Source organism: Columba livia, unplaced genomic scaffold, assembly GCF_036013475.1.
Source record: "Columba livia isolate bColLiv1 breed racing homer unplaced genomic scaffold, bColLiv1.pat.W.v2 Scaffold_277, whole genome shotgun sequence".
Lineage (NCBI taxonomy): Eukaryota > Metazoa > Chordata > Aves > Columbiformes > Columbidae > Columba > Columba livia.
In genome coordinates this window covers 18,519-44,535 of record NW_027043314.1, presented here as the reverse complement: position 1 = coordinate 44,535, position 26,017 = coordinate 18,519, and the positions used below count along the sequence as shown (strand labels likewise).

Here is a 26,017-nt window from a genome sequence, read left to right as displayed (position 1 = left end):
ATTTGGATTTAATAATGCCTTGTTCGGGGTTAATTCTTCTTGTTTATGTTTTTGTGCAGAACATTACTTCTGGAAGTAGAGATGAACTGGTTATAATAGCTGTGGCCCTGGGTTGCGTGTCACTGATTTATGTGATTTTAGTTAAGTCCATGATGTATCTCTACTCATTTTTACCATACTTTGGGAGTATGCATTTTTGAAATTTTCTGGTAGAAGCAGAAGAAATTAAAGAGACCTATGCCTTTTGTTTTCTCAGTTTCAGGAGTGAGATTTTAGGAAAGCTATTTAGCTATTTTCTGCCTGTGTCATTAGAGCAAATTACAGATGCTTTTGGGAGTTTTGAATACCCCTGGACCTTTGAGCGAAGCTTGTTGGTGTTATTTGGTCTCTGGAATGTGTGTCAGTCTTTGCTGCTGATAAAACTGTTTAGGAGGACGGTAGCGATTCTAACTCCTGCAGCAGGAGTTGCCGCTTTTAAAGCTACAACATCCATGACAGCTACTGCACCCCCCTCGACAGACTCTGCAGCAGCTCCGGTTCCTGACTTGGGTACAGCAGCCACTACAACTGCAACGTCAGTTTCTGCATCCACTCAAAACCCCACAACATGTAACGTGGCCATTCAGACTTCAGCAGTATTAGTTGCCCCAACAACAAGGAAGCAAAAGAAAGCACAATGGGAATCCATTGTAAAGGAAGATGAGGAAGACGAAGCAGAGGGTCCTTCTACCACAGAGCAGGGAGAGGTTGTTTCTGGAATAGAGCAAGGTGATGAAGGAGAATCAGAGGAAGAAGAGGGCCCTTCTGCAGCTCCTCCCATAGCCCTTTCTAAACTCCTTCCACTGTGATCCCAGGCTACTACAGCAAAGCAACCAGCGGGTCCTTTTAAAACAAAGCGACCAGCAAAGAACGAGCTAACAGAATGCTCCTTATCTCTGAAGGAGCTGAGGACTGTGAAACAAGACTTTAGATTTTGTGAAGGTGAGCCAGTTGTCACTTGGCTCATTCGGTGCTGGGACAATGAGGCTAATAGTTTGGACTTAGATGGCAGTGAAGCCAGTCAGTTGGGATCCCTGGCCAGAGATGATGGCATTGATAAGGCAGTTGCAAAGAAGAAACTAAATCAAAGCCTCTGGAGAAGAATTTTGTCAGCAGTAAAAATCAGGTACCTTTCAAAAGATGATATCATATGCCACCCAACCAAATGGACTACTATGGAGAGAGGTATTAGGTATCTGAGAGAACTGGCTGTGCGAGAGATAATTTACAGTGACCCACAGACAATTATAGATCCTGACGAAGTGCCATTTACCCCAGGTATAATGCGGAAGTTTGTGCAGAGCACACCACCGTCTTATGGCCACACCTTAGGATTGCTCAACCTTTCAGAAGATGGTCTGTCACCTGTGGGTGAAGTAGCAGACATGTTGCAGCAGTATGAAGACATTCTTTCTTCTCCCCTACAAGCCTGTGTCACAGCTGTGGAGAAACTGTGTGACAAACTGTCCAAGAGGGAGGACAGATCCTACTCATCGCATACACGGGCCCAAGCCACAGCTATTGGGAAGAGATGCCCTTCTGTAGCATCAGCCCAAGAGAAATGCGACATGTCATGAGTTGAATTATGTTTTTTTTCTGCGTGACCAGGGAGAAGATATGAGTAATTGGCACGGCAAGCCCACTGCTGACCTAGAGGCAAGAGTACGTGAGTTGAAAAAGAAAGCTCCCAAGAGAAAAGATGCTCCAGTTTCCAGTGGGAGGCTTTCCAGACAGAGTAGGAGGGATTCTCGTGGCTCCCTACCAGAAACTGTGCAAAGTACAAATTAGTGGGGCCCTGCCTCCAGCCAGGTGGAGGAGAGGGACAATGACAACAGAGTTTATTGGACTGTGTGGATTCGGTGGCCTGGTATGTCAGAACCACGTGAGTATAAAGCCCTGGTAGACACTGGTGATCAGTGTACAATGGTGCCATCAAATCATAAAGGGTCAGTATCTGTCAGTATTGAAGGAGTGACTGGGGAATCTAAGGAATTGACTGTATTAGAGGCTGAAGTGAGCCTAACAGGAAAGGAGTGGGAAAGGCACCCTGTTTTGACTGGTCCAGATGCTCCATGCATCCTTGGTATAGACTACCTAAGGATTGGGTATTTTAAAGACTCAAAAGGATATCGATGGGCCTTTGGTATAGCAGCTGTAGAGACTGAGAACATTAAACAGCTGTCTAATTTGCCTGGTCTTGCTGATGACCCTTCTGTTGTAGGACTGCTTGAGGTCGAAGAGCAACAGGTGCCGATTGCTACCACGACAGTGCACAGACAACAGTATCGCACCTACCGAGATTCCCTGATCCCCATTCATAACCTGATCAAACAACTAGACAGTCAAGGAGTCATCAGTAAGACTCACTCATTTTTCAATAGTCCTGTATGGCTTTTTCCAAAGCCTAATGGAGAATGGAGACTGACTGTAGACTATCGTGGCTTAAATCAAGTTACGTCACCATTAAATGCTGCTGTGCCGGACGTGTTAGAACTGCAACATGAACTGGAGTCAAAGACAGCCAAGTGGTATGCCACAATTGACATTGCTAATGTATTTTTCTTTATTCCTTTAGCAGCAGTGTGCAGGCCACAGTTTGCCTTTAGCTGGAGGGGCACCCAGTACATGTGGAATCGACTGCGCAAAGGGTGGAAACACAGCCCTACTATCTGCCGTGGACTGAATCAGACTGCACTGGAACAAGGTAAACCTCCAGAGCACCTGCAATTGTGGCAGGACATTGCTGCTCGACTAGAGAATCTGACTGTAAAAGTACCGCATGTGGATGCCCATGTGCCTAAAATTCGAGCCACTGAGGAACATCAAAACAACCAGCAGGCAGATCAAGCTGCTAAGATTAAAGTAGATGAGGTGGATTTGGACTGGCAACATAAAGGTGAATTTCTTCTAGTTCGGTGGGCCCATGATGCTTCAGGGCATCAAGGACGGGATGCAACATATAAATGGGCTTGGGACCAAGGGGTGGACTTAACCATGGACATTATTCCACATGTTATCTATGATTGTGAAACATGTGCTGCAATCAAGCAGGCCAAAAGGTTAAAGCCTGTGTGGTATGGGGGGCGGTGTTTGGAATATAAATATGGGGAGGCTTGGCAGATTGATTATATTATACTCCCTAGAACACGCCAAGGCAAGCGCTATGTGCTTACAATGGTGGAAGCAACCATGGGATGGCTAGAAACGTAGCCTGTGTCTCATGCCACTGCCCGGAACACTATTCTGGGCCTTGAAAAGCAAGTCCTGTGGCGACATGGTACTCCACAAAGAACTGAGTCAGACAATGGGACTCATTTTAAAAATAGTCTCGTAACCAACTGGGCCAAAGAACGTGGTATTGAATGGATATATCATATCCCCTATCATGCACCAGCCTCTGGGAAGATTGAGCGATATAACGGTTTGTTAAAAACTACTCTGAAGGCAATGAGAGGTGGAACTTTTAAAAATTGGGAGAAGAATTTGGGACAAGCCACCTGGTTAGTTAACACCAGGGAATCATTCAAGCGAGCTGGCTCTGCTCAATCAGAGCTTTTACATACAGTGGAAGGGGATAAAGTCCCTGTGGTGCGTGGAAGGAACATGATAGGAAAAGCTGTCTGGGTTATTCCCGCTTTGGGCAAAGGAAAACCCATTCGTGGGATTGTTTTTGCTCAAGGACCTGGATGTACTTGGTGGGTGATGCTGAAGGATGGTGAAGTGCAATGTATACCTCAAGGAGATTTGATTCTGTGTGAGAATACTCAATTTCAAACTAGGAGAGAAATTACTGCATGACACTAACAGTGTTCCATAAGTGTCTTTCAGGTTGATGCAATGGTGGTGATGAACCCCGAGCTAACCTCATCGAGTGGTATCCAGTAACTTGCCTGAGACTGACACCTCTGATTTACAGTTTCTGGACACAAACTGCATCAGATTGCACATCACCTCTCCTGCCAAGAGAGAGACTGCTGTGATAGAGAGACGTGCACTCATGCACTAGTGATATGCATATTTTTGTGTGTGTGTATATACATTTGAAGACAGGCAGAAAGCAGTAGTGATTTGGGTATGACTCAAATGGTATGGAATAAGGGGTAAAATGTACTGGTTTTGTTAAAAACAGGACTGGCTTTCTTTAGTGATTTTTCTTTCATCTATGTTCTTCTAGGTGGCTGTACTTTTCTGAGTTTTAGCCTGCATATTTTTCCTCGGATGCTGTACTCAGTGCTGATAAGAGACCAACGGAATGCTGAAGAAGGTCATGTTTAGATTTATTACTATAGTAGCCAAGAAAGACTGGTAAGTTTTCCCACATTCCGTTGTGAGAGGGGCAGGTTTGGGGAGGGGTGGATGGAACAGGTTACTAGAACTGAACAACGGAATTATTCCAGCCCATAACTGTCATACCCCCTATATAAGAGGGTGATCACGAGGGTCACTCTCTCTTCGACCATGGCCAGCATCTGGAGAGAAGCCTGTCTGTCTGCCTGTGATCTACAGGCCTCAGGCCCTGCATCCTGCAACCAGGTTCCAGTTTGCTGTGCAGTCCCGCCCGTGACTTCCAGGGGCCTGAGCTGCAGGTGTTGGAGCCGCCAGCCCCGCACACCCAGCTCTGCTGCTGAGTGACGCCAACTGCACATCCAGCACTTGACATTGGGTTTGTATATTTTGTATATATTCTCTATTTATTAGTGGCATTAGTAAAACCCTTTAAAACTCTCCAACTTGAAGGCTGTATCTCTTCCTTTCCTCTTATTTTTCTTATCATCTTTCCAATCTAAAGGAAGGGGTGGCGGGAGGTAAAGGGGATAACAGAGAGCATCTGCCACGGTTTATTGAGGCCTTGCCTTAAGCCATAACAATGATAGAATGGAGGAGAAGATGACTTGGGCACCACTTTAATTCACTGGCACCCCTAGGGCTTTAGAGTCTTCCTGGATTCTACCCAGGTTCCGCCTTGCGCTGCCATTTGTGCCCACAAGGAAGAGTGGCTGTGCTGTACAGAGGCAGAGCGAGGTCAGAGCCTGCAAAGGGATGTCCATGAACAGTGAGATAAACTTCAGCTACTGCAGGAACCAATTGGAGAACAACATTTCTGAGGGGTGAGGATGGCTGCCGGGCATGACAGGATGGTTGGAAATAACCACTCAAGGCAGCATGGAAGCATAACTGTTTGGGATGATGAAATTGGTGAAAAGGCAGGTTAGTACATCCATAACCACCATTGAGAGGGGGTCATCCCCATCCCTGCTGCGCAGCCGACAGCAGAGTGCCCATGCAACCGAGATGTGATGTCACAGCCCATGTTCCATCTGCAGCGCCGGTTTCCAGCAACAACCACAAAACAGTGACCCCCTCCAGCTCTCAGCACTGCCCTTGTCTGCTCCTCTTGCTTTCTTCCCACTTACCCTGGTCCCAGTCCAGACCTTCTCTCCTGTTCCCAGCGCCTCAACCGCTTAACCCAACCAATCACCTACACCCAATGCCTCAGTCGCTTTTTTTGGCTCACCCGTCTTTTGTTGTGAAGCTCCGGAGCAAGAGGAGACTTGTGTTGCTGGAGGTACAGTCCCGCTCCATGGCTTTGGGCACCTCCACTGCCCGGGCAGGCTGGAGCAGGCACTGCGGGGTTGGCGTGGAGTGGGGACCCGACTCTGGGGAGCTTGGGGACCAGGAGCTCAGCTCGTCCGCTCCACCCACCCCTGCAAGGCCATGGGCTGGGAGAAGCCCTTCTGGGCTGCTCGTCCCCTGCTGAAATCAAGCATCCCTGACTGGGGGGACACGTCCCCGTGGGAGTCCAGGGCACCCTGGGCTCGTGCTGGAGGGATGCTCAGTGGGAGCAGCTGGTGCTGCCAGGAGCCTGAGCCCGTGCCTTCTCTGCCCCTTTCCAGGCTGGAGCCAGGGCAGCCCAGCCCTGCCTGTGGAGCAGCACGGAGCCAAAAAACACCTGAGCAAGGTAAGGAGCTTCTGGGCACCAAGGGAGGTGTGGGGCCGGAATCTCTGCTTGTGACGCCCCGAGGGGCAGGGGCATGGCTGTTCACCCCTGCCCTCTCCACTCCCACAGAGCTGCTCCACAAGATGCTGAAGCGCACAAAGCACGGGATGCTCTGGATGTAGGTGCTGGCCCGTGGGTGCTGGTGGCCCAGGAGCTGCCCAAACTCCAGGCAGCTCTTGCTGGCGAAGTGCCCAGGGGACCCATCACCCCACAGCTGTCCCTGGGCAGCAAGAGGGGTCAGGGGTGCTGAGACTCCCATCCCACAGCTCTGCTGAGCAGCCCAGGGCGGGACCAATGCACTTTTCTGCTTGGCTTTTGCCTTAGGTTACACCACACTGTGCTGGGGGCTGGAGAGCCAGTTGCTGCATGGGGAATGAGCAGGTAGAGGAGATGAAGGTGGATGAAAACATTGAAGAAGACCTGGAGGTAGATCAAGTGCAGACGGATGAAGACATGGAAGTGGATGAGGATGCGGAGGAAGAAATGGAAGTGGATAGTGGAAATGGAAGGAAAGTGGATAGAGGAAATGGAAGTGGATGGGTAGATTATATGTTGATGATGGGTCTGGTGGGGTGAGAGAGATAGAAGAGGGAGTTAGTAGTTTGTTGTGTGTATTTACATAGTGTATTGATTTGTAGGGTGTATTTATTGATAGTGTAGTGTATATTTATGTTGTATGTATCAAGTAGTATGTTGATTGTATTTCATTTGTTGTAGTTTGCATTTCTTTCTGTAAATAGGTTTACTTTTCTATTTTTTTCTGTAAAGATATTTATTCATGTTTTTTCAGACCTGTGCTCTTTTTCTTTTTCTGGTATTGGCTGAGTTGTAGTTTCCACTTGCTCGGGGTTCCTGGGGCTGGACGTGGCTGGGGGTGCTGGCACGGCCACCCTGGGGACAGGGGGTCCCTGTGCACAGAGGGCTCCCACTTGCAGAGCTCATGGCACTGGGCACCAGTGGGGTTGGTTCATGGGCTGCTGGAAAGCGGTGTCCCCGACAGCAAAGCTGCCACCAGCAACAAGTGAGCTCTTACATGACCAAGACCTGCCTTGATATCATCAGAAGAAATACAGAAGGACTTGTGGGCAACGGGGAGGTCGCCTTGGGCATAGTGACCATGAAATGATGGAGTTTTCTGTTCTTGGAGAAGTTAGTAGGGTGCTCAGCAGAACTTCCACCTTGCACTTCCCAAGAGCAGACTTTGACCTGTTCAGGAGGCTGGTTGGCAGAGTCCCTTGGGAAGCAGTCCTGAAGGACAAAGCAGCCCAGGAAAACTGGTCTGTCTTCAAGAAGGAAATCTTAGAAGCACAGGAGCAGGCTGTCCCCGTCTGTCTAAAGATGAGACGGCAGGGAAGAAGTTCCAGCCTGGCTGAATAGAGAGCTGTGGCTGGAACTTGGGAATAAAGGGAGAATTTATAAACTTTGCAAGGAGGGGCAGGCTGCTCAAGAGGAATACAAGAATGCCGCAAAGCTAGGCAGGGAGAAAATTAGAAAGGCCAAAGACCAACTAGAGCTGAGCCTGGCCACCACTGCGAAAAGTAACAAGAAATGTTTCCATAAATATATGAGCAACAAAAGGAGGGCTAAGGGGAATCTCCATCCCCTGTGGGGTACGGCGGGAAACACAGCGGCAGAAGACGAGGGAAAGGCTGAAGTACTAAATGCCTTCTTTGCCTCAGTCTTTAAGAGTCAGAGTGGTGGTGCTCCAGGTACCCAGCACCCTGAGACAGGAGGCAGGCTCGGGGTGCAGAATGAAGCCACAATAATCCAAGGGGAAATGGTTAGCGACCTGCTACACCACTTGCACACCCACAAGTCTATGGGGCCAGATGGGATACGCCCAAGGGTGCTGAGGGAGCTGGCCAAGGTGATCACTAAGGCACTTCACACTATCTATCAGCAATTCTGGTTAATTGGGGAGGTCCCAGTTCACCGGGAGTTGGCTAATGTGACGCCCATCCACAAGAAGAGCTAGAAGGAGGATCCAGGGAACTACAGACCTGTCAGTCTGGTCTCGGTGCCAGGGAAGGTCGTGAAACAGAACATCCTGAGTGATATCACACAGCACATACAAGAAAACCACGTGATCAGGACCACTCAACATGGGTTTATAAAAGGCAGGTCTCGCTTCACCAACCTGATGTCCTCTTACAACAACGTGACCCACCTAGTAGATGAGGGAAAGGCCGTGGATGTTGTGTAATTAGACTTCAGTAAAGCCTTTGACACCCTATCCCACAGCATCCTCCTGGAGAAGCTGGCAGCTCCTGGCCTGCATGGGTGTATTCTTCAGCAGGTAAAGAACTTTTCCCCAAGTAGCAAGAGACAGGACAAGAGGAAATGGCCTCACATTGCGCCAGGGGAGGTTAAGATTGGATATTAGGAAAAAATTCTTCATGGTGAGGGTGGTGAAGCAGTCTGTTCTTTCTAAAGCAGGAAGGGACACAGCCAATGTCTCTGTGCTGCAAGTTCCTACTACAGCTTTCAACTTTCTGAGTTTCTGCAGGGCTTAGAAACTGTCCTGGTTTTGTTAAAAGCAAGACCAGTTCTCTTTGAGTGATTTTTCTTTCATCTATGTTCTTCTAGGTGGCTTTCTGAGTTTTAGCCTGCATATTTTTCCTCGGATGCTGTACTCGGTGCTGATAAGAGACCAGAGGAATGCTGAAGAAGCTCGTGTTTAGATTTATTACTATGTTAGCTAAGAAAGTCTGATAAGTTGGGAGTAAGATCCCATGCAAACTGCCTAAAATCAGCACTGGGTTGTGGTTCCTTTAACCAATGTCCCCATGTCCATTCCTCATGGCGTGGGACATCTCAGATGAGTGCCGAGCAGGGTGACACACCACAGGGCTGAGGTGCCTCCCATCCCTTGGAAGTGGCAACAGAAGGCCAGACAGACACTGTAACTCCTGCCTCTGTGTGTAAAAGGGACAGACTCTGTCTCTGAACATCCCTGGGTGCAGAAGGAGTCCAGGATGCCAGCTTAGATGTGGATGCCTGACAGACCCTGACATTTCTGTGTGTGAATCCAGGAACAAACCCCACTGGCCCAGTGAGATCCATCTCAGCTGCCCTGGACAACCTCATTGCAAGTGCTCCTGTCTGCTACGTCACCCTTGCCCATGATGCCGGGCTGTGCTGTCAAAAGTGCCACAGCAATCAGAGAGGTTCTGGGGTCCTTGGAAAAGCCAGACATCCAACCCAACTTCAAGAAGGGCTCTTTATTAAAATCCAGCCATTTTTCCGCAAGCAGAGCTGCTCCTCCACCTGGGTCAGTGACGCCAGCAGCACAGGGCTTGCAGGGCCCATCGTGATCGTGGCTGCTCCCTTGGACTGCTCAGGATGACAATGGTCTGAGCAGCGAGGGAGCGGACGAAGGATTTACTGTCCTTCTCCAAGGGCCGAAGGGCTGCAACAGAAAGAAGCAGAGCCCGGATGATCTCCCACGTCTGCAGAGACACCCAGGCATCCCCTCCCGACCAAGCTCCCTACTCACCACTGCAGATCTCAGCCAGCTTCTCCTCCTCCTTTTGGTCCCTCAGGGGCCGCGCAGCCAGCCCTGGGCACAGAGTTCCATCAGACTCCTGTTCCCTCCCCCTCATCAGAGCTGGCCCCAGGGGATACCCCAGAGCTGACATAGCGGGACTGAGCAAGGCAGCCACCAAGCCCACCTGTGTGGGCAGGGCTGGGAGGGGAGGCCAAGGCCCTGCACGGGGCAGCTGGGGCTCTGAAGCCACAGGGCTGCTCCTTGTGCCAGAGCAGCAGTGGGGACTGGGGCCAGGCTGCCAAGAGAGGGACCCTGGGGCTGTGACTCACCGATGAACCTCATGGCCACCTCTCGCAAGCTGGCCTGAGCATCCCTCAGGTATGGCAGGCTCTGACTCAAGAACTCTTGAGCCCTGCTCCTGTTCTGCTCCAGCTAGAGAGAGCACAAGGGTGTGAGCATGTCACTGTCTGCACCCCACCCTGAGCTGGCTGGACCAGTCCCTCCTCCCAGTAACCCAGGTTTCCCTTTCCCCGCAGGCCACTCCTGCCCCCCAGCCAGTAGACCTGTTGGGCTGAGGCTGAGAGACAGACACAGGCAGAGTGGTCCCAGGGGTGCTGAGAGTCCTTCTTCCCACCGGGAGTGGGGCAGAGGGAAGAGCCCTTGGGGGTTCTGTTCTTGAGGACAGGGAACACCAAGTTGACACCAAGTTGGGAGGGAGTGTCGACCTGCTAGAAGGCAGGAGGGCTCTGCAGAGGGATCTGGATAGACTGGAAAAATGGGCTGATTCCAATGGGATGAAGTTCAATAAGGCCAAATGCCGGGTGCTGCACTTTGGTCACAACAACCCCCTGCAGCGCTACAGGCTGGGCGCAGAGTGGCTGAAGAGCAGTCAGACAGAAAGGGACCTGGGGGTGCTAATTGACAGGAAGCTCAACATGAGCCAACAGTGTGCCCAGGTGGCCAAGAAGGCCAGCGGTATCCTGTCCTGTATCAAAAACAGCGTGGTCAGCAGGACAAGGGAAGTGATCCTTCCCCTGTACTCTGCATTGGTGAGGCCACACCTGGAGTATTGTGTTCAGTTCTGGGTCCCTCAGTTCAGGAAAGACATTGAAGTGCTGGAGCGGGTCCAGAGAAGAGCAACACGACTGGTGAAGGGACTTGAACATAAGACCTATGAGGAGAGGCTGAGGGAGCTGGGGTTGTTTAGTCTAGAGAAGAGGAGGCTTAGAGGTGACCTCATCACTCTCTAGAACTACCTGAAGGGAAGTTATAGCCAGGTGGGGATTGGTCTCTTCTCCCAGGCAGTTAGCAATAGGACAAGGGGGCATGGGCTTCAACTCTGCCAGGAGAAATTTAGGCTGGATATTAGAAAGAAATTCTTTACAGAGAGAGTGGTCAGGCATTGGAATGGCCTGCCCAGGGAGGTAGTGGACTCACCGTCCCTAGAGGTTTTTAAACTGAGATTGGACATGGCACTTAGTGCCATGATCTAGTAAATGGACAAGAGTTGGACCAGGGGTTGGACTTGATGATCTCTGAGGTCTTTTCCAACCCAGTTGATTCTGTGATTCTGTGATTCTGTGGTGCAGCTCGGGGCTGCAGCAGGGCGGGCAAGGCACATCTGCAGAGCCCACAGCCCAGACACGTGGGGCAGCCCTCAGTCAGCCTGGGCCTTCGCTGTTCTCACCAAGCTCTCTCCAATCCTCCATGTCTGCTGAGTCCGCACTAGGTGTTTGAGCTGCTTCCATTTCAGGAGCTCTGCTGCACCAAGGAGGGTTTCCCTGGCGGCCTGCGGAACAGCAGAAGATGGGACATGGCACCCACAGTCTGCATAAGGAGACCTGGCGTACCCCCATTCTCGGCTTTGTTTCTGGAGCACCTGCCCTTTGGGGGCAGCGACATGCCCTGGCCCAAACATCTGGGGCTCTCTTGGGCACAGCCCTGGGGGACAGGGACTGAGGCTCAAAGCTCGAGACCCAGCACCTGCAGGGACAGCTGAGGAGCCCGTAGGGATGCACCTGTTCAGGCCTCGGTGGCCACAGGCTGCTGCTGAGCCCTGTGAGACCAGTTATGGCAGGTGGTGGAAATGGCCATGGCAGCTTCTCTACCGCTACTCGTGCTGGGTCTGTAAGGACCCTTCCTATGGGCTGGAGGAGGCTGCCAGTTGCCAGCAGCCCTGTCCCCTGGTGCCCAGGCCACCTGTGTGCTGTCAGCACACCCCTCTCTGCCTCAGTGCTCAGCGTGGAAATCTGTACCTTGGCCACGTTGTTGCTCTGATCGTTCAAACGAAAGAAGAGGGGGAGCAGTGCACGGTGCACGTAGCTCTTAATCCTCGTCTTGTCGTGCGCCATCACTGACTGCACCCGCTCTCTGAAGAGACAGATGGAGAGCTCTCGGAGCTGGCTGGACTCCTGGGAGGAAGGAGGAAAGCCGGACTTCAATCCCAGCAGCTCTCTGCCCATGGTGAGCAGGGGCAGTATCGGGGCTGACGTGAGGGGAGATGCTCCAGGGTCAGGTTGTGCAGCAGGGAGCTGTGCTGGGCTGTAAAGCCCAGAAGCCATCCCACGAGAGCCCAGGGGAGCAGAGCCTGCTCCCAGTGCTGTCCACGGGGCTGGGCTGAAGGGCAGCTGTCACTGCAGGCTGCCCACCCCCAGGGCTCAGTCTCCGTCATCAGCCTTACATCATCAAAGAGGGGCAGGAGCTTTTCCTCCAGCTGCTCGACAGTGGGTCTAGCCTCTTCCCTCTTCAGGTGTCCCATCACGCTGCAGAAGAATGTCAGGACTTTCCTTTTCATTTCTGTGTTGCTGTAGTCGAGCAACCCCACGACTTGTGGCAGGAGGGACTGTATTTTTCTTGCCTGTATGAAAAACAGTTTCACTTTTGTGAAAGGATCAAAGACCACCCGGGCGAAAAAGCCAGTCACTGAGCACCAGCCTCCTGTCCAGCTTCGTGGCAGGTGGTGGCACAGGAATCTCTGTGGCAGCCTCCTGGCAGGTGGTGGCCATGGGCACAGCCACGGAGATACAAGAGAGCAGGGCCAGGGCAGGGAGGGTTGAAAAGCAATGACTCCCTGTGGCCTGCTCAGCCATCCCCTTTTCCCACAGGCCCCCATGGGCAGATGTCTTGGAGAGACTCCATGCCTGGAAAGCTCCCCAGGCAGCCATCAGGCCCCAGCACGGCAGGGAGGGCATGTGGAGCTCTCACCCACTGCCTGACCCCCAGCCAAGGCCAAGCCACCACCTCACCCAATGCCCCAGCCCCACCTGCCAACATGGCTCCCTTGACACCGCCCCGCTCACCATGTCAGGTCTTTCTGACCCACTGATGACGCCTTCGGGAAACATGGAGTCTATGACCAGGAGTCTTCTGCGCGAGTCTTTTAAGATCTTCTTCAGAGGCCGGGGTGTGGAGATCATCATGTCCCACAAGTCCAGGGCAGTCCCTCGAGAGAGCGCTCTGTCAGCAGGGCAGCCTGGGCCACAGCAGCGTGTCCAGGCTCAGCGCTGCAGGACGCTTGGGATGCCCTGGGCAGCAGCAGAGGGCTGAGCTGCTGCTCCCATGGGGCTGGCAGGAGTGCAGTGGGGGGCTCTGGGCTGTCTTGCTCAGCTGCGGCTGCTGCGGGCCTGGCTGACCCCCAGCGCTGGAAAATGTGGTGGGATGGAGGGTCCTGCTCCTCGGGGGTGTCCTGCAGGATTCCTTGTCTCTGTGCCCCTCTCCCCACAGGGAACAAGCCCTCATGGCTTTTGGGGCCAGTACTATCCCAATATTTGCCCCCCATCCCATCTTTCCCCCCCATCCTCATTTCTCCCCCCACTCCCCTTTTTGCCCCCCATCATTGTCCCCCCAATTCCCCCACTCTTTGCTCCCCCATCTTTTCCCCCCATATTTGCCCCCCATCCCCATCTCTCCCCTCCTTCCATCTTTCCCCCAGTCTTTGTTTTCCCCATCCCAATATTTGCCCCCCATCCTTGTCGCTCCCTCAAGCCCCATTTTGCCCCCCCATCCCAATATTTCCCCCATCCCCATCTTTCCCCCAAGTCTTTGTCCCCCATCTCCATCTTTCCCCCATCCCCATCTCTCCCCCCATCCCCTTTTTGCCCCCCATCTTTGTCCCCCCCATCCTTGTCCCCCATCCCAATATTTTCCCTCCATCCCCATCTCTGCCCCCATCCCAATATTTGCCCCCCATCCCCACCTTTTCCCCACCCCCTTTTTGTCCCCCATCTTTGTCCCTCCATCCCAATATTTGCCCCCCCATCCCAATATTTGCCCCCCCATCCCCATCTCTCCCCCCCATCCCCATCTCTCCCCCCCATTTTGCCCCCCCATCCCAATATTTGCCCCCCCATCCCCATCTCTCCCCCCCATCCCCATCTCTCCCCCCCATCTTTGCCCCCCCATCCCAATCTCTCCACCTCATCTCCACCTTTACCCACCCAGGCCGGCCATGAGCTGCCCCCACGCCCTCATCAGCTTTGATGTTGAGGCCCCCACGACACTGCTGCCCTGCAAGGTGGGGACTCCCCCGTTTCCCATACCCCACTCTGTGGGAGGTACTGTTAGCATTCAAGACACATAACCACAGGTGCAGTTATATGCGGTGCTTTATTTCAGCGCTGGGAAACCAGGGGTTCGCACCCAAAGCTGGCTTCAGCCACTGATTCAGTTTACACCATATTTATACAATTTGATCACATACATATGCATTACAATTCTTGACAACCATTAGCATATTCCACACCTATTCTAACACAAATTATCTATCTAAGCAATGCTAAGTAACATTCGCATGTTTATCAGTTATTTCTAAGTTACCTGTTTTAAAGAATATATCATAAATCTATATCAATCTTAAGAATAGGGTATGTTTTAAGTTACCTGTTCTAAAGAATATGTCATAAATCTATGTCAATTTCAGGAATAGGGTATGGTTATATAAAATCATGCTTGAATGCACATTCTGAACCTGGATACAGTATCAAAGCTAAGAATCTTGGATACGGTCTACAGAATCAAAACACAGCCCACAAAATTCAATTCAACTATAACATTTCCCCCCTTTGAAAATGCTTTTCTATTCCTAGACAATGCATTTTCACTACATTATATTTTCCTTATAAGCTGGAGGGTTGTCAAAAGTGGATCTGCTAAGGACAGTAAAGATGCGGTCGTTCCTTGCCTTTGATTGACTTATTTGATGCTTAATACAAGCATAAAGCAAAAAGAAAAGAGCAACTATAATGGCAAGCAAAAATAAACTCTCCAATAACTAATGTACCCATCCTCCCAGGTTCAGGTTCAATTTGCTTAGCAAGGCCCCAACCCAGCTCTGCTCTACATCTTGTTTTTCCGCTTGCAGTTCTTCTTCTGTTTGGGTTAATTGGGAAATATCTTTTTCCACTTCAGAGGTTACGTTTGGGATATGAATGTAGCAGTGGTCAACCCTATCTTTTAAATATCCACAAACCCCATTTTCTTTTAGCAACATTATGTCAAGTGCCATTCTGTTCTGCAAAGTCATTTTGGTCGTAGCTTGCAATTGTATATTGAATTCTCGAAAACCCTTTTTGGTTACCCTTGCCAATCGATCCATCTGTCCAATTAATCTGTCAATCATTTCTCTGTTTCTATAGGCTGCGATTGGTGCAAAGAAAGATTCTAATGCCCAGCCGAATTTAACACTACCCAATGGCTCGTGCCACACATCGTCTTCATCTATCTCTCGCTTGTGCCTAACTTGTAGGAGTTCTTGCCTATTCTTCAAGGGTGACCTTTTCCAAATGGGACATAGGGTTGGTAACCCCAAAGTAACCTCCCTTACTGATCCTGCTATCGGTAAATGTGTTGTCCAGGTTCCATCACTTAAGGCCCAAACCAAATGTCCCACACTACCTATAGTTCCTCTACAATCTATCTTATCTCCATCAATGCCTATTTTGATTGCTTCCTTTGGATCCAATTGTTTCTGACAAATGCAACCTGCGATTACTGCAACTTTAATGATGGACAGAGGTATTTCTTTCACATCTGTCTGGCAGGTCATTACTTGAGAGCAATTCCACCACGGTACTGTTACTCCTCTTGTTACATTGGTCCATCGTATACACCATGGAAATGCTTCGCTATATTGATATTGCTGTACTATACTCAACGTCCACATGTTATCCCATGATTCAGTTATGTTCTGATTATCCTGATCTTTACATTCCCAATAGGCTCGCTCAACCTTTTCATATACTGTTTTGGTGGTCCACTTTTCATACGTGCAATACCCAATATTATGAAATCATCATATCTTTACAAATTCTGCTCCTGGCAACTTTAAGCAGTCACCTCTTTTTATCATGGCATTCTTAACAAGCTCTTTTGTCCGTTGTTCAATTGGTACTTGCTCTATTTTAGTATGGGACTCACAGACTATCTTCTGTCATGGTCTTCTGTCAGCCATGAGCAGAAGCAGGGACTCCACGCTCTGCCGAGCTGGTGCTGTGTTGAAGCTGTCCAGGTTTTTGTGGATGCATCTCATGATCTTTGGCAGCTGGAGGAGATACAGGTGAGGATGGCGCTGTCTCTGGAGTGCAGCCACTTCCTCAGCTGTCCTTCCCATTCCTCTCTGCCACCTTCATGTGGCTTCACATTCCTGAGACACCAGGGGTTGGGGGGTAGGGATGGAGGAAGGAACAAGGCCTGACAGGGCTGAAGCCTGGTAGGGCAACCCAGCCACTGGCCACTTACATCCGCCAGCCAGAAGTCAGGGAATTCCATGACCATGTCCAGCAAGTCTGTTGCCCGCTTCTTGTCAAAGATGCTGGTGTGTCTCATCACCTCGATGAACACAAGGACATCTGTCCTTTCAGAAGTTCTGAGGTATCTCGCACAGGACTATGGGAGGAAGGAAAGAAAAGAAGGAAGTGAAGCCAAATCACACCGAGTGCCCTGATGCTGCTGCTTAGCCAGGCAGTGCCAGCAGCCCTGCAGAGACACCCGACAGTGCTGGTGGCAGAGCCCGCAGCAAAGCTGGCAGCAGGGGCGGCAGTGACTGCACGGGGAGGATGAGAACAGAGGCCCTGGAGTGAGGGAGGAGGGTTGGACTCATGGGCACAAGGTGCTGGCCCTGCCATGAACCAGGGCTTGCTGGTGGCCAGGAGGACTGGGGCTGCTGCTGGGACACTGGTGCCAAAGCCCGGAACCCAAGCGTGTGTCCAGGGCTGGCTCTGTGGGTAGTCAGGGCTTTGCAGACCCGTGCCGGCCACAGCTCCCAAAGCAGCTGCCTGGGCAGCAGCCCCGCATGGGGCAGCTGCAGGCTGCTCTGGGGTGCAGGGATGGGGAGACGGCCTGGCTGGAGGGTGCCTGGCTCCTTACCGCCAGTGTGGGATGTCTGAATAGCGCAGAGCTCATCTTCTCAATCCTCCCCACAGCCCTCTCCTGCACACATTTTCTCTCAGAGGTGGCGAAGGTCAAGAGCATCTGGGAAGAGAGAAGCTGCTGGTGAGCCTTGGGAGCAGCCACCGCTCCAGCAGAAGTAGCACCACTCAACTCCTGGGCTGGACTCTGTTCTCGAGCAAAGCCTGTAGTGGGCTTCTGGCCCTCGGGCCCCTGGCAGGCTTGGAACAAATGCCCTGGGCCTTGTGGGCAGGCAGGGAGGCAGATGTCACCCTCTGCGGCCACTGTGCTGCGGAAGAGCCTGGCGGGCAGCCCCTGGTTCCCCGGGGAGGTGGGCACCCTCCCGGCAGCGCTCTCTCTGCACGGCACCGGGTGGGACTGTCCACTCCAGAGTGGACACCCTGTCCCCCAGGGTGAGGAACAGTCCTTGTGAAGCCCACTCTTTGCACACGCCAGACCTGGAAGATATTCTGGAGCAGCTCGCTGACTCTGGAGGCTGAAGAGCCGAGCACCAATGCCTGTAGCATGTTGTCCATGGCTTCCATGGTCTGCAAGGAGACAACGAGTTTTGGCCGTGTTTCCTGTCATCTGTTTCACACACGGGGGACTGATATGAACTCTCAGTGCCAAGAGGCAACTCCTGTGCTGATTTGCTGTGCCTGGGAGAGACTCAGAGGCAAATAATCTGCTACGGGCAGAGCAGCAGTTGGCACTGGATGTGGCCAGGCCAACTGTCAGCAGATGAAGGCATGAGGGTGTGAATGCAGAGCTGAGAACAACCCTGCCTTGTCTTTCTGGTTATATATCAGCATGGGGTGAACAGGGAGCAGCCAGAGGGACTGTTGGGTCCTGCAGTTCACCAAGCACTTACTTTTAAGAAGAGATAATGGCCCATATCCTGCATTTTCTCTTCTGGAGGAAGCAAGAAGACACTAGAGAAGCAGGCTTGGAGGAGGCTTGCCTCCTTGCCCTCCAGCACCCTCTCCACTGCACTGCAAAGAGAGAGGAGCCAGTCACACTTGGGTATTTGGAGCAGTGCCTCGAGATCTCGTACAGGGGTCCCCGGGAGGGATGGGCAGGTAAGCAATGGCAAGCATGGCGTTCCACCCCACCGCCGTGCGCAGTTTGTTTCTGGGCTCATCTTCCAGCAGCACCTGCAGAGCACAGCCGGGATGGGACCTGGCAGCTGCCAGCACTCAGTGCCACCAGCCCCTGGCCCTGCCCAACGCTGTCCTCACAGGGTGCCGGGGGCATCACCCCCTTCCCCAGAGGCGCCACGTCTCCCCTCACCTTGATATTCTCTGCCAGACCATATCTCTGGCAGAAGAGATGTAGGCCCTGTGGAGGGCCGTGGTGCTTGCTGTTGTAGCACAGGTCACAAACGTTCTGAAGAAACGGAATCTTCTGGCTCTCCTCCTGGCAACAAGGGGACAGAGAGACAAACAGGGAGTGTGAGATGGGGACACACAGCCAGCAGCACCACAGTGTGGGGGTGCAGTGCCAATTAGTGCCCTGGGATAAGCAGCTCTGCCCAGCCAGCACCCTCCAGCACCCCGCAGCAGAGCCTCTGTCAGCAGACACTGGCTCAGCCGCCTTCCAAAAGGCCATGGTTACCTTTTCTGGGCTGCTGACAAAGGACACGATGGAGTCCACGTGTCTCCTTTCAAATTGGTAGACAGGTAACCAGCCAGCATCTAATAAAGGAGAAGAGCAGGGAGGGCTGCAGAGAGGGTTTGCAGGCAGGACAGAGCAGAGGAAGGAGCTCTGCCCCATGTCCATCCCAGTGCCCGCTGCCCTGGCACGGTCTTCCCATGCGTGTCACGGCTGGAGGGTGCCTGGCAGACGGGCTGAGATGCTGGAGCCAGGCAGGACGGGGAAAGCCCCCAGTGCAGTGGGTGAGGAACTCGCTTCAGACGGGCAGGAAAGGTCCCCGTCCCACAGCACGGCTGCCTCCTGCCCACCCAGCTGCCTCTCGCTGCCAGTGCCCTGGAGCAGCATCTGGGTCCCCTCTGCCCATAGAAGCTGTGCTGGTGCCAGCTCCCAGCTCAGAGCAGCCCTGGACTTCAGGCAGCATAATCACCACCCGTGGGAACCCCCTGCCAGCCTGTGGGGAAACGTGATGCCAGTGTGGAGCAGAGAGCCATAGCTGGGCCCCACCTTGGCCAGACAATCAGGGCCTTTCACTCACCGATCTGCAGTGGCTGGACCACATCCACCTGGTTGGGGTCCAGTGGAGATCTGAGCTCCTGGGGAGCCCCAACCTCCTCCTGCCAGGCCACCCTGGGGCAGCTGGGGGGTCTTGCCTGCCAAGCCAGCCTAGGTCGGATCAGAGGTCTCTCCTCCATTTTGCAGTCAAAGGCTATGACTAAGGATGGGGAAGGCGGATGCTTCGGAAAAATGCCTTGGTGCTGCAGCTCTGCCAGAGGCAGTGATGAAAGGTGTGGGCTGCGCTCGTGTGCTCCTCGTTGGGGAAAGATGTGAGCTGCGCTCAGGAGCTCCTTGCTCCAAGTCTGCCAGGGGCAGCAGAGAGTCTGCCGGAGGCAGCTAGAGCTGTTCCTGGAGGCGGGGCACACGCTGTAAGGGCTGTGTTGTGGGGGTGGTCCTGTTTTCCACCCCCTCCACAGCCTCCCCAGCGCACCTGGCGGGGGGGCCTGGGGGGCGAAGGGGATGCTGAGGGAGCAGCAGGCACCCTCGTGATACGTGTCCAGCAGCCCCTGCCGGCCGCTGGAGTCGTAAATGGAGTAATACCTGGGGGGGGGACACAGAAAAGGGTGAGGGGATGAAGTTGAGGGGGGAGGGGTGAAAAGAGTCGGGGTGAGACCCCCCTGGCACTCACTGGTGTAAGAAGGGCAGCACCAAAACCTTCAGGTCGTCTGAGCCAAAGTAGCTGCCCTAAAAAACAAATAAAATGGGGGAGGGGGGAGGTTACAGTGGTTGTCCACCCCTGGTGAGTGGTACTGTTATAGTTGAATTGAATTTTGTGGGCTGTGTTTTGATTCTGTAGACCGTATCCAAGATTCTTAGCTTTGATACTGTATCCAGGTTCAGAATGTGCATTCAAGCATGATTTTATATAACCATACCCTATTCCTGAAATTGACATAGATTTATGACATATTCTTTAGAACAGGTAACTTAAAACATACCCTATTCTTAAGATTGATATAGATTTATGATATATTCTTTAAAACAGGTAACTTAGAAATAACTGATAAACATGCGAATGTTACTTAGCATTGCTTAGATAGATAATTTGTGTTAGAATAGGTGTGGAATATGCTAATGGTTGTCAAGAATTGTAATGCATATGTATGTGATCAAATTGTATAAATATGGTGTAAACTGAATCAGTGGCTGAAGCCAGCTTTGGGTGCGAACCCCTGGTTTCCCAGCGCTGAAATAAAGCACCGCATATAACTGCACCTGTGGTTATGTGTCTTGAATGCTAACAGTACCTCCCACAGAGTGGGGTATGGGAAACGGGGGAGTCCCCACCTTGCAGGGCAGCAGTGTCGTGGGGGCCTCAACATCAAAGCTGATGAGGGCGTGGGGGCAGCTCATGGCCGGCCTGGGTGGGTAAAGGTGGAGATGAGGTGGAGAGATTGGGATGGGGGGGCAAAGATGGGGGGGAGAGATGGGGATGGGGGGGAGAGATGGGGATGGGGGGGAGAGATGGGGATGGGGGGGCAAATATTGGGATGGGGGGGCAAAATGGGGGGGAGAGATGGGGATGGGGGGGAGAGATGGGGATGGGGGGGCAAATATTGGGATGGGGGGGCAAATATTGGGATGGAGGGACAAAGATGGGGGACAAAAAGGGGGTGGGGAAAAGGTGGGGATGGGGGGCAAATATTGGGATGGGGGCAGAGATGGGGATGGAGGGAAAATATTGGGATGGGGGGACAAGGATGGGGGGGACAAAGATGGGGGGCAAAAAGGGGATGGGGGGAGAGATGGGGATGGGGGAAAGATGGAGATGGGGGACAAAGACTTGGGGGAAAGATGGGGATGGGGGAAATATTGGGATGGGGGGGCAAAATGGGGCTTGAGGGAGCGACAAGGATGGGGGGCAAATATTGGGATGGGGAAAACAAAGACTGGGGGAAAGATGGAAGGAGGGGAGAGATGGGGATGGGGGGCAAATATGGGGGGAAAAGATGGGGGAGCAAAGAGTGGGGGAATTGGGGGGACAATGATGGGGGGCAAAAAGGGGAGTGGGGGGAGAAATGAGGATGGGGGGGAAAGATGGGATGGGGGGCAAATATTGGGATAGTACTGGCCCCAAAAGCCATGAGGGCTTGTTCCCTGTGGGGAGAGGGGCACAGAGACAAGGAATCCTGCAGGACACCCCCGAGGAGCAGGACCCTCCATCCCACCACATTTTCCAGCGCTGGGGGTCAGCCAGGCCCGCAGCAGCCGCAGCTGAGCAAGACAGCCCAGAGCCCCCCACTGCACTCCTGCCAGCCCCATGGGAGCAGCAGCTCAGCCCTCTGCTGCTGCCCAGGGCATCCCAAGCGTCCTGCAGCGCTGAGCCTGGACACGCTGCTGTGGCCCAGGCTGCCCTGCTGACAGAGCGCTCTCTCGAGGGACTGCCCTGGACTTGTGGGACATGATGATCTCCACACCCCGGCCTCTGAAGAAGATCTTAAAAGACTCGCGCAGAAGACTCCTGGTCATAGACTCCATGTTTCCCGAAGGCGTCATCAGTGGGTCAGAAAGACCTGACATGGTGAGCGGGGCGGTGTCAAGGGAGCCATGTTGGCAGGTGGGGCTGGGGCATTGGGTGAGGTGGTGGCTTGGCCTTGGCTGGGGGTCAGGCAGTGGGTGAGAGCTCCACATGCCCTCCCTGCCGTGCTGGGGCCTGATGGCTGCCTGGGGAGCTTTCCAGGCATGGAGTCTCTCCAAGACATCTGCCCATGGGGGCCTGTGGGAAAAGGGGATGGCTGAGCAGGCCACAGGGAGTCATTGCTTTTCAACCCTCCCTGCCCTGGCCCTGCTCTCTTGTATCTCCGTGGCTGTGCCCATGGCCACCACCTGCCAGGAGGCTGCCACAGAGATTCCTGTGCCACCACCTGCCACGAAGCTGGACAGGAGGCTGGTGCTCAGTGACTGGCTTTTTCGCCCGGGTGGTCTTTGATCCTTTCACAAAAGTGAAACTGTTTTTCATACAGGCAAGAAAAATACAGTCCCTCCTGCCACAAGTCGTGGGGTTGCTCGACTACAGCAACACAGAAATGAAAAGGAAAGTCCTGACATTCTTCTGCAGCGTGATGGGACACCTGAAGAGGGAAGAGGCTAGACCCACTGTCGAGCAGCTGGAGGAAAAGCTCCTGCCCCTCTTTGATGATGTAAGGCTGATGACGGAGACTGAGCCCTGGGGGTGGGCAGCCTGCAGTGACAGCTGCCCTTCAGCCCAGCCCCGTGGACAGCACTGGGAGCAGGCTCTGCTCCCCTGGGCTCTCGTGGGATGGCTTCTGGGCTTTACAGCCCAGCACAGCTCCCTGCTGCACAACCTGACCCTGGAGCATCTCCCCTCACGTCAGCCCCGATACTGCCCCTGCTCACCATGGGCAGAGAGCTGCTGGGATTGAAGTCCGGCTTTCCTCCTTCCTCCCAGGAGTCCAGCCAGCTCCGAGAGCTCTCCATCTGTCTCTTCAGAGAGCGGGTGCAGTCAGTGATGGCGCACGACAAGACGAGGATTAAGAGCTACGTGCACCGTGCACTGCTCCCCCTCTTCTTTCGTTTGAACGATCAGAGCAACAACGTGGCCAAGGTACAGATTTCCACGCTGAGCACTGAGGCAGAGAGGGGTGTGCTGACAGCACACAGGTGGCCTGGGCACCAGGGGACAGGGCTGCTGGCAACTGGCAGCCTCCTCCAGCCCATAGGAAGGGTCCTTACAGACCCAGCACGAGTAGCGGTAGAGAAGCTGCCATGGCCATTTCCACCACCTGCCATAACTGGTCTCACAGGGCTCAGCAGCAGCCTGTGGCCACCGAGGCCTGAACAGGTGCATCCCTACGGGCTCCTCAGCTGTCCCTGCAGGTGCTGGGTCTCGAGCTTTGAGCCTCAGTCCCTGTCCCCCAGGGCTGTGCCCAAGAGAGCCCCAGATGTTTGGGCCAGGGCATGTCGCTGCCCCCAAAGGGCAGGTGCTCCAGAAACAAAGCCGAGAATGGGGGTACGCCAGGTCTCCTTATGCAGACTGTGGGTGCCATGTCCCATCTTCTGCTGTTCCGCAGGCCGCCAGGGAAACCCTCCTTGGTGCAGCAGAGCTCCTGAAATGGAAGCAGCTCAAACACCTAGTGCGGACTCAGCAGACATGGAGGATTGGAGAGAGCTTGGTGAGAACAGCGAAGGCCCAGGCTGACTGAGGGCTGCCCCACGTGTCTGGGCTGTGGGCTCTGCAGATGTGCCTTGCCCGCCCTGCTGCAGCCCCGAGCTGCACCACAGAATCACAGAATCACAGAATCAACTGGGTTGGAAAAGACCTCAGAGATCATCAAGTCCAACCCCTGGTCCAACTCTTGTCCATTTACTAGATCATGGCACTAAGTGCCATGTCCAATCTCAGTTTAAAAACCTCTAGGGACGGTGAGTCCACTACCTCCCTGGGCAGGCCATTCCAATGCCTGACCACTCTCTCTGTAAAGAATTTCTTTCTAATATCCAGCCTAAATTTCTCCTGGCAGAGTTGAAGCCCATGCCCCCTTGTCCTATTGCTAACTGCCTGGGAGAAGAGACCAATCCCCACCTGGCTATAACTTCCCTTCAGGTAGTTCTAGAGAGTGATGAGGTCACCTCTAAGCCTCCTCTTCTCTAGACTAAACAACCCCAGCTCCCTCAGCCTCTCCTCATAGGTCTTATGTTCAAGTCCCTTCACCAGTCTTGCTGCTCTTCTCTGGACCCGCTCCAGCACTTCAATGTCTTTCCTGAACTGAGGGACCCAGAACTGAACACAATACTCCAGGTGTGGCCTCACCAATGCAGAGTACAGGGGAAGGATCACTTCCCTTGTCCTGCTGACCACGCTGTTTTTGATACAGGACAGGATACCGCTGGCCTTCTTGGCCACCTGGGCACACTGTTGGCTCATGTTGAGCTTCCTGTCAATTAGCACCCCCAGGTCCCTTTCTGTCTGACTGCTCTTCAGCCACTCTGCGCCCAGCCTGTAGCGCTGCAGGGGGTTGTTGTGACCAAAGTGCAGCACCCGGCATTTGGCCTTATTGAACTTCATCCCATTGGAATCAGCCCATTTTTCCAGTCTATCCAGATCCCTCTGCAGAGCCCTCCTGCCTTCTAGCAGGTCGACACTCCCTCCCAACTTGGTGTCAACTTGGTGTTCCCTGTCCTCAAGAACAGAACCCCCAAGGGCTCTTCCCTCTGCCCCACTCCCGGTGGGAAGAAGGACTCTCAGCACCCCTGGGACCACTCTGCCTGTGTCTGTCTCTCAGCCTCAGCCCAACAGGTCTACTGGCTGGGGGGCAGGAGTGGCCTGCGGGGAAAGGGAAACCTGGGTTACTGGGAGGAGGGACTGGTCCAGCCAGCTCAGGGTGGGGTGCAGACAGTGACATGCTCACACCCTTGTGCTCTCTCTAGCTGGAGCAGAACAGGAGCAGGGCTCAAGAGTTCTTGAGTCAGAGCCTGCCATACCTGAGGGATGCTCAGGCCAGCTTGCGAGAGGTGGCCGTGAGGTTCATCGGTGAGTCACAGCCCCAGGGTCCCTCTCTTGGCAGCCTGGCCCCAGTCCCCACTGCTGCTCTGGCACAAGGAGCAGCCCTGTGGCTTCAGAGCCCCAGCTGCCCCGTGCAGGGCCTTGGCCTCCCCTCCCAGCCCTGCCCACACAGGTGGGCTTGGTGGCTGCCTTGCTCAGTCCCGCTATGTCAGCTCTGGGGTATCCCCTGGGGCCAGCTCTGATGAGGGGGAGGGAACAGGAGTCTGATGGAACTCTGTGCCCAGGGCTGGCTGCGCGGCCCCTGAGGGACCAAAAGGAGGAGGAGAAGCTGGCTGAGATCTGCAGTGGTGAGTAGGGAGCTTGGTCGGGAGGGGATGCCTGGGTGTCTCTGCAGACGTGGGAGATCATCCGGGCTCTGCTTCTTTCTGTTGCAGCCCTTCGGCCCTTGGAGAAGGACAGTAAATCCTTCGTCCGCTCCCTCGCTGCTCAGACCATTGTCATCCTGAGCAGTCCAAGGGAGCAGCCACGATCACGATGGGCCCTGCAAGCCCTGTGCTGCTGGCGTCACTGACCCAGGTGGAGGAGCAGCTCTGCTTGCGGAAAAATGGCTGGATTTTAATAAAGAGCCCTTCTTGAAGTTGGGTTGGATGTCTGGCTTTTCCAAGGACCCCAGAACCTCTCTGATTGCTGTGGCACTTTTGACAGCACAGCCCGGCATCATGGGCAAGGGTGACGTAGCAGACAGGAGCACTTGCAATGAGGTTGTCCAGGGCAGCTGAGATGGATCTCACTGGGCCAGTGGGGTTTGTTCCTGGATTCACACACAGAAATGTCAGGGTCTGTCAGGCATCCACATCTAAGCTGGCATCCTGGACTCCTTCTGCACCCAGGGATGTTCAGAGACAGAGTCTGTCCCTTTTACACACAGAGGCAGGAGTTACAGTGTCTGTCTGGCCTTCTGTTGCCACTTCCAAGGGATGGGAGGCACCTCAGCCCTGTGGTGTGTCACCCTGCTCGGCACTCATCTGAGATGTCCCACGCCATGAGGAATGGACATGGGGACATTGGTTAAAGGAACCACAACCCAGTGCTGATTTTAGGCAGTTTGCATGGGATCTTACTCCCAACTTATCAGACTTTCTTAGCTAACATAGTAATAAATCTAAACACGAGCTTCTTCAGCATTCCTCTGGTCTCTTATCAGCACCGAGTACAGCATCCGAGGAAAAATATGCAGGCTAAAACTCAGAAAGCCACCTAGAAGAACATAGATGAAAGAAAAATCACTCAAAGAGAACTGGTCTTGCTTTTAACAAAACCAGGACAGTTTCTAAGCCCTGCAGAAACTCAGAAAGTTGAAAGCTGTAGTAGGAACTTGCAGCACAGAGACATTGGCTGTGTCCCTTCCTGCTTTAGAAAGAACAGACTGCTTCACCAC

At 53.3% G+C, this 26,017-nt stretch overlaps 3 protein-coding genes and 1 long non-coding RNA gene across 8 annotated transcripts; 1 reads left to right on the top strand and 3 right to left on the bottom strand.

Moving 5' to 3' along the window:
- Positions 1-8,703: 8,703 nt before the first annotated feature.
- LOC135578047 (uncharacterized) lies at positions 8,704-10,846 on the bottom strand. Its single transcript, XR_010469436.1, has 2 exons — positions 9,534-10,846; positions 8,704-9,446 (listed from the first exon to the last, which is right to left on the bottom strand). It is a non-coding gene; the product is annotated as an uncharacterized LOC135578047 (long non-coding RNA).
- Positions 10,847-11,138: 292 nt separating this feature from the next.
- Positions 11,139-13,310, bottom strand: LOC135578046 (uncharacterized). Of its 2 annotated transcripts, XM_065048235.1 has the most exons (4): positions 12,824-13,310; positions 12,205-12,381; positions 11,780-11,935; positions 11,139-11,313 (listed from the first exon to the last, which is right to left on the bottom strand). In XM_065048235.1, exons 1-4 carry the CDS (start codon positions 12,941-12,943, stop codon positions 11,182-11,184), a joined length of 585 nt encoding a protein of 194 aa, XP_064904307.1. In that variant the 5' UTR covers positions 12,944-13,310; the 3' UTR covers positions 11,139-11,181. The 2 variants fall into 2 exon arrangements, with proteins under 2 accessions (XP_064904307.1, XP_064904306.1); XM_065048234.1 differs by having other exon boundaries at positions 11,139-11,935.
- Positions 13,311-14,110: 800 nt separating this feature from the next.
- Positions 14,111-18,135, bottom strand: LOC135578044 (uncharacterized). Of its 2 annotated transcripts, XR_010469435.1 has the most exons (3): positions 17,779-18,135; positions 16,887-17,455; positions 14,111-16,406 (listed from the first exon to the last, which is right to left on the bottom strand). XR_010469435.1 is itself a non-coding variant. In XM_065048229.1 (2 exons), exons 1-2 carry the CDS (start codon positions 17,493-17,495, stop codon positions 16,047-16,049), a joined length of 969 nt encoding a protein of 322 aa, XP_064904301.1. In that variant the 5' UTR covers positions 17,496-18,135; the 3' UTR covers positions 14,111-16,046. The 2 variants fall into 2 exon arrangements, 1 of the variants encoding a protein (XP_064904301.1); XM_065048229.1 differs by having other exon boundaries at positions 16,887-18,135.
- Positions 18,136-21,151: 3,016 nt separating this feature from the next.
- LOC135578045 (uncharacterized) lies at positions 21,152-25,756 on the top strand. Of its 3 annotated transcripts, XM_065048233.1 has the most exons (7): positions 21,152-21,636; positions 22,079-22,255; positions 22,525-22,680; positions 23,147-23,248; positions 24,504-24,606; positions 24,864-24,926; positions 25,014-25,756. In XM_065048233.1, exons 1-7 carry the CDS (start codon positions 21,517-21,519, stop codon positions 25,148-25,150), a joined length of 858 nt encoding a protein of 285 aa, XP_064904305.1. In that variant the 5' UTR covers positions 21,152-21,516; the 3' UTR covers positions 25,151-25,756. The 3 variants fall into 3 exon arrangements, with proteins under 3 accessions (XP_064904305.1, XP_064904304.1, XP_064904303.1); XM_065048232.1 differs by lacking the exons at positions 24,864-24,926; positions 25,014-25,756 and having other exon boundaries at positions 24,504-24,856; XM_065048231.1 differs by lacking the exons at positions 24,504-24,606; positions 24,864-24,926; positions 25,014-25,756 and having other exon boundaries at positions 22,525-23,284.
- Positions 25,757-26,017: the final 261 nt, after the last annotated feature.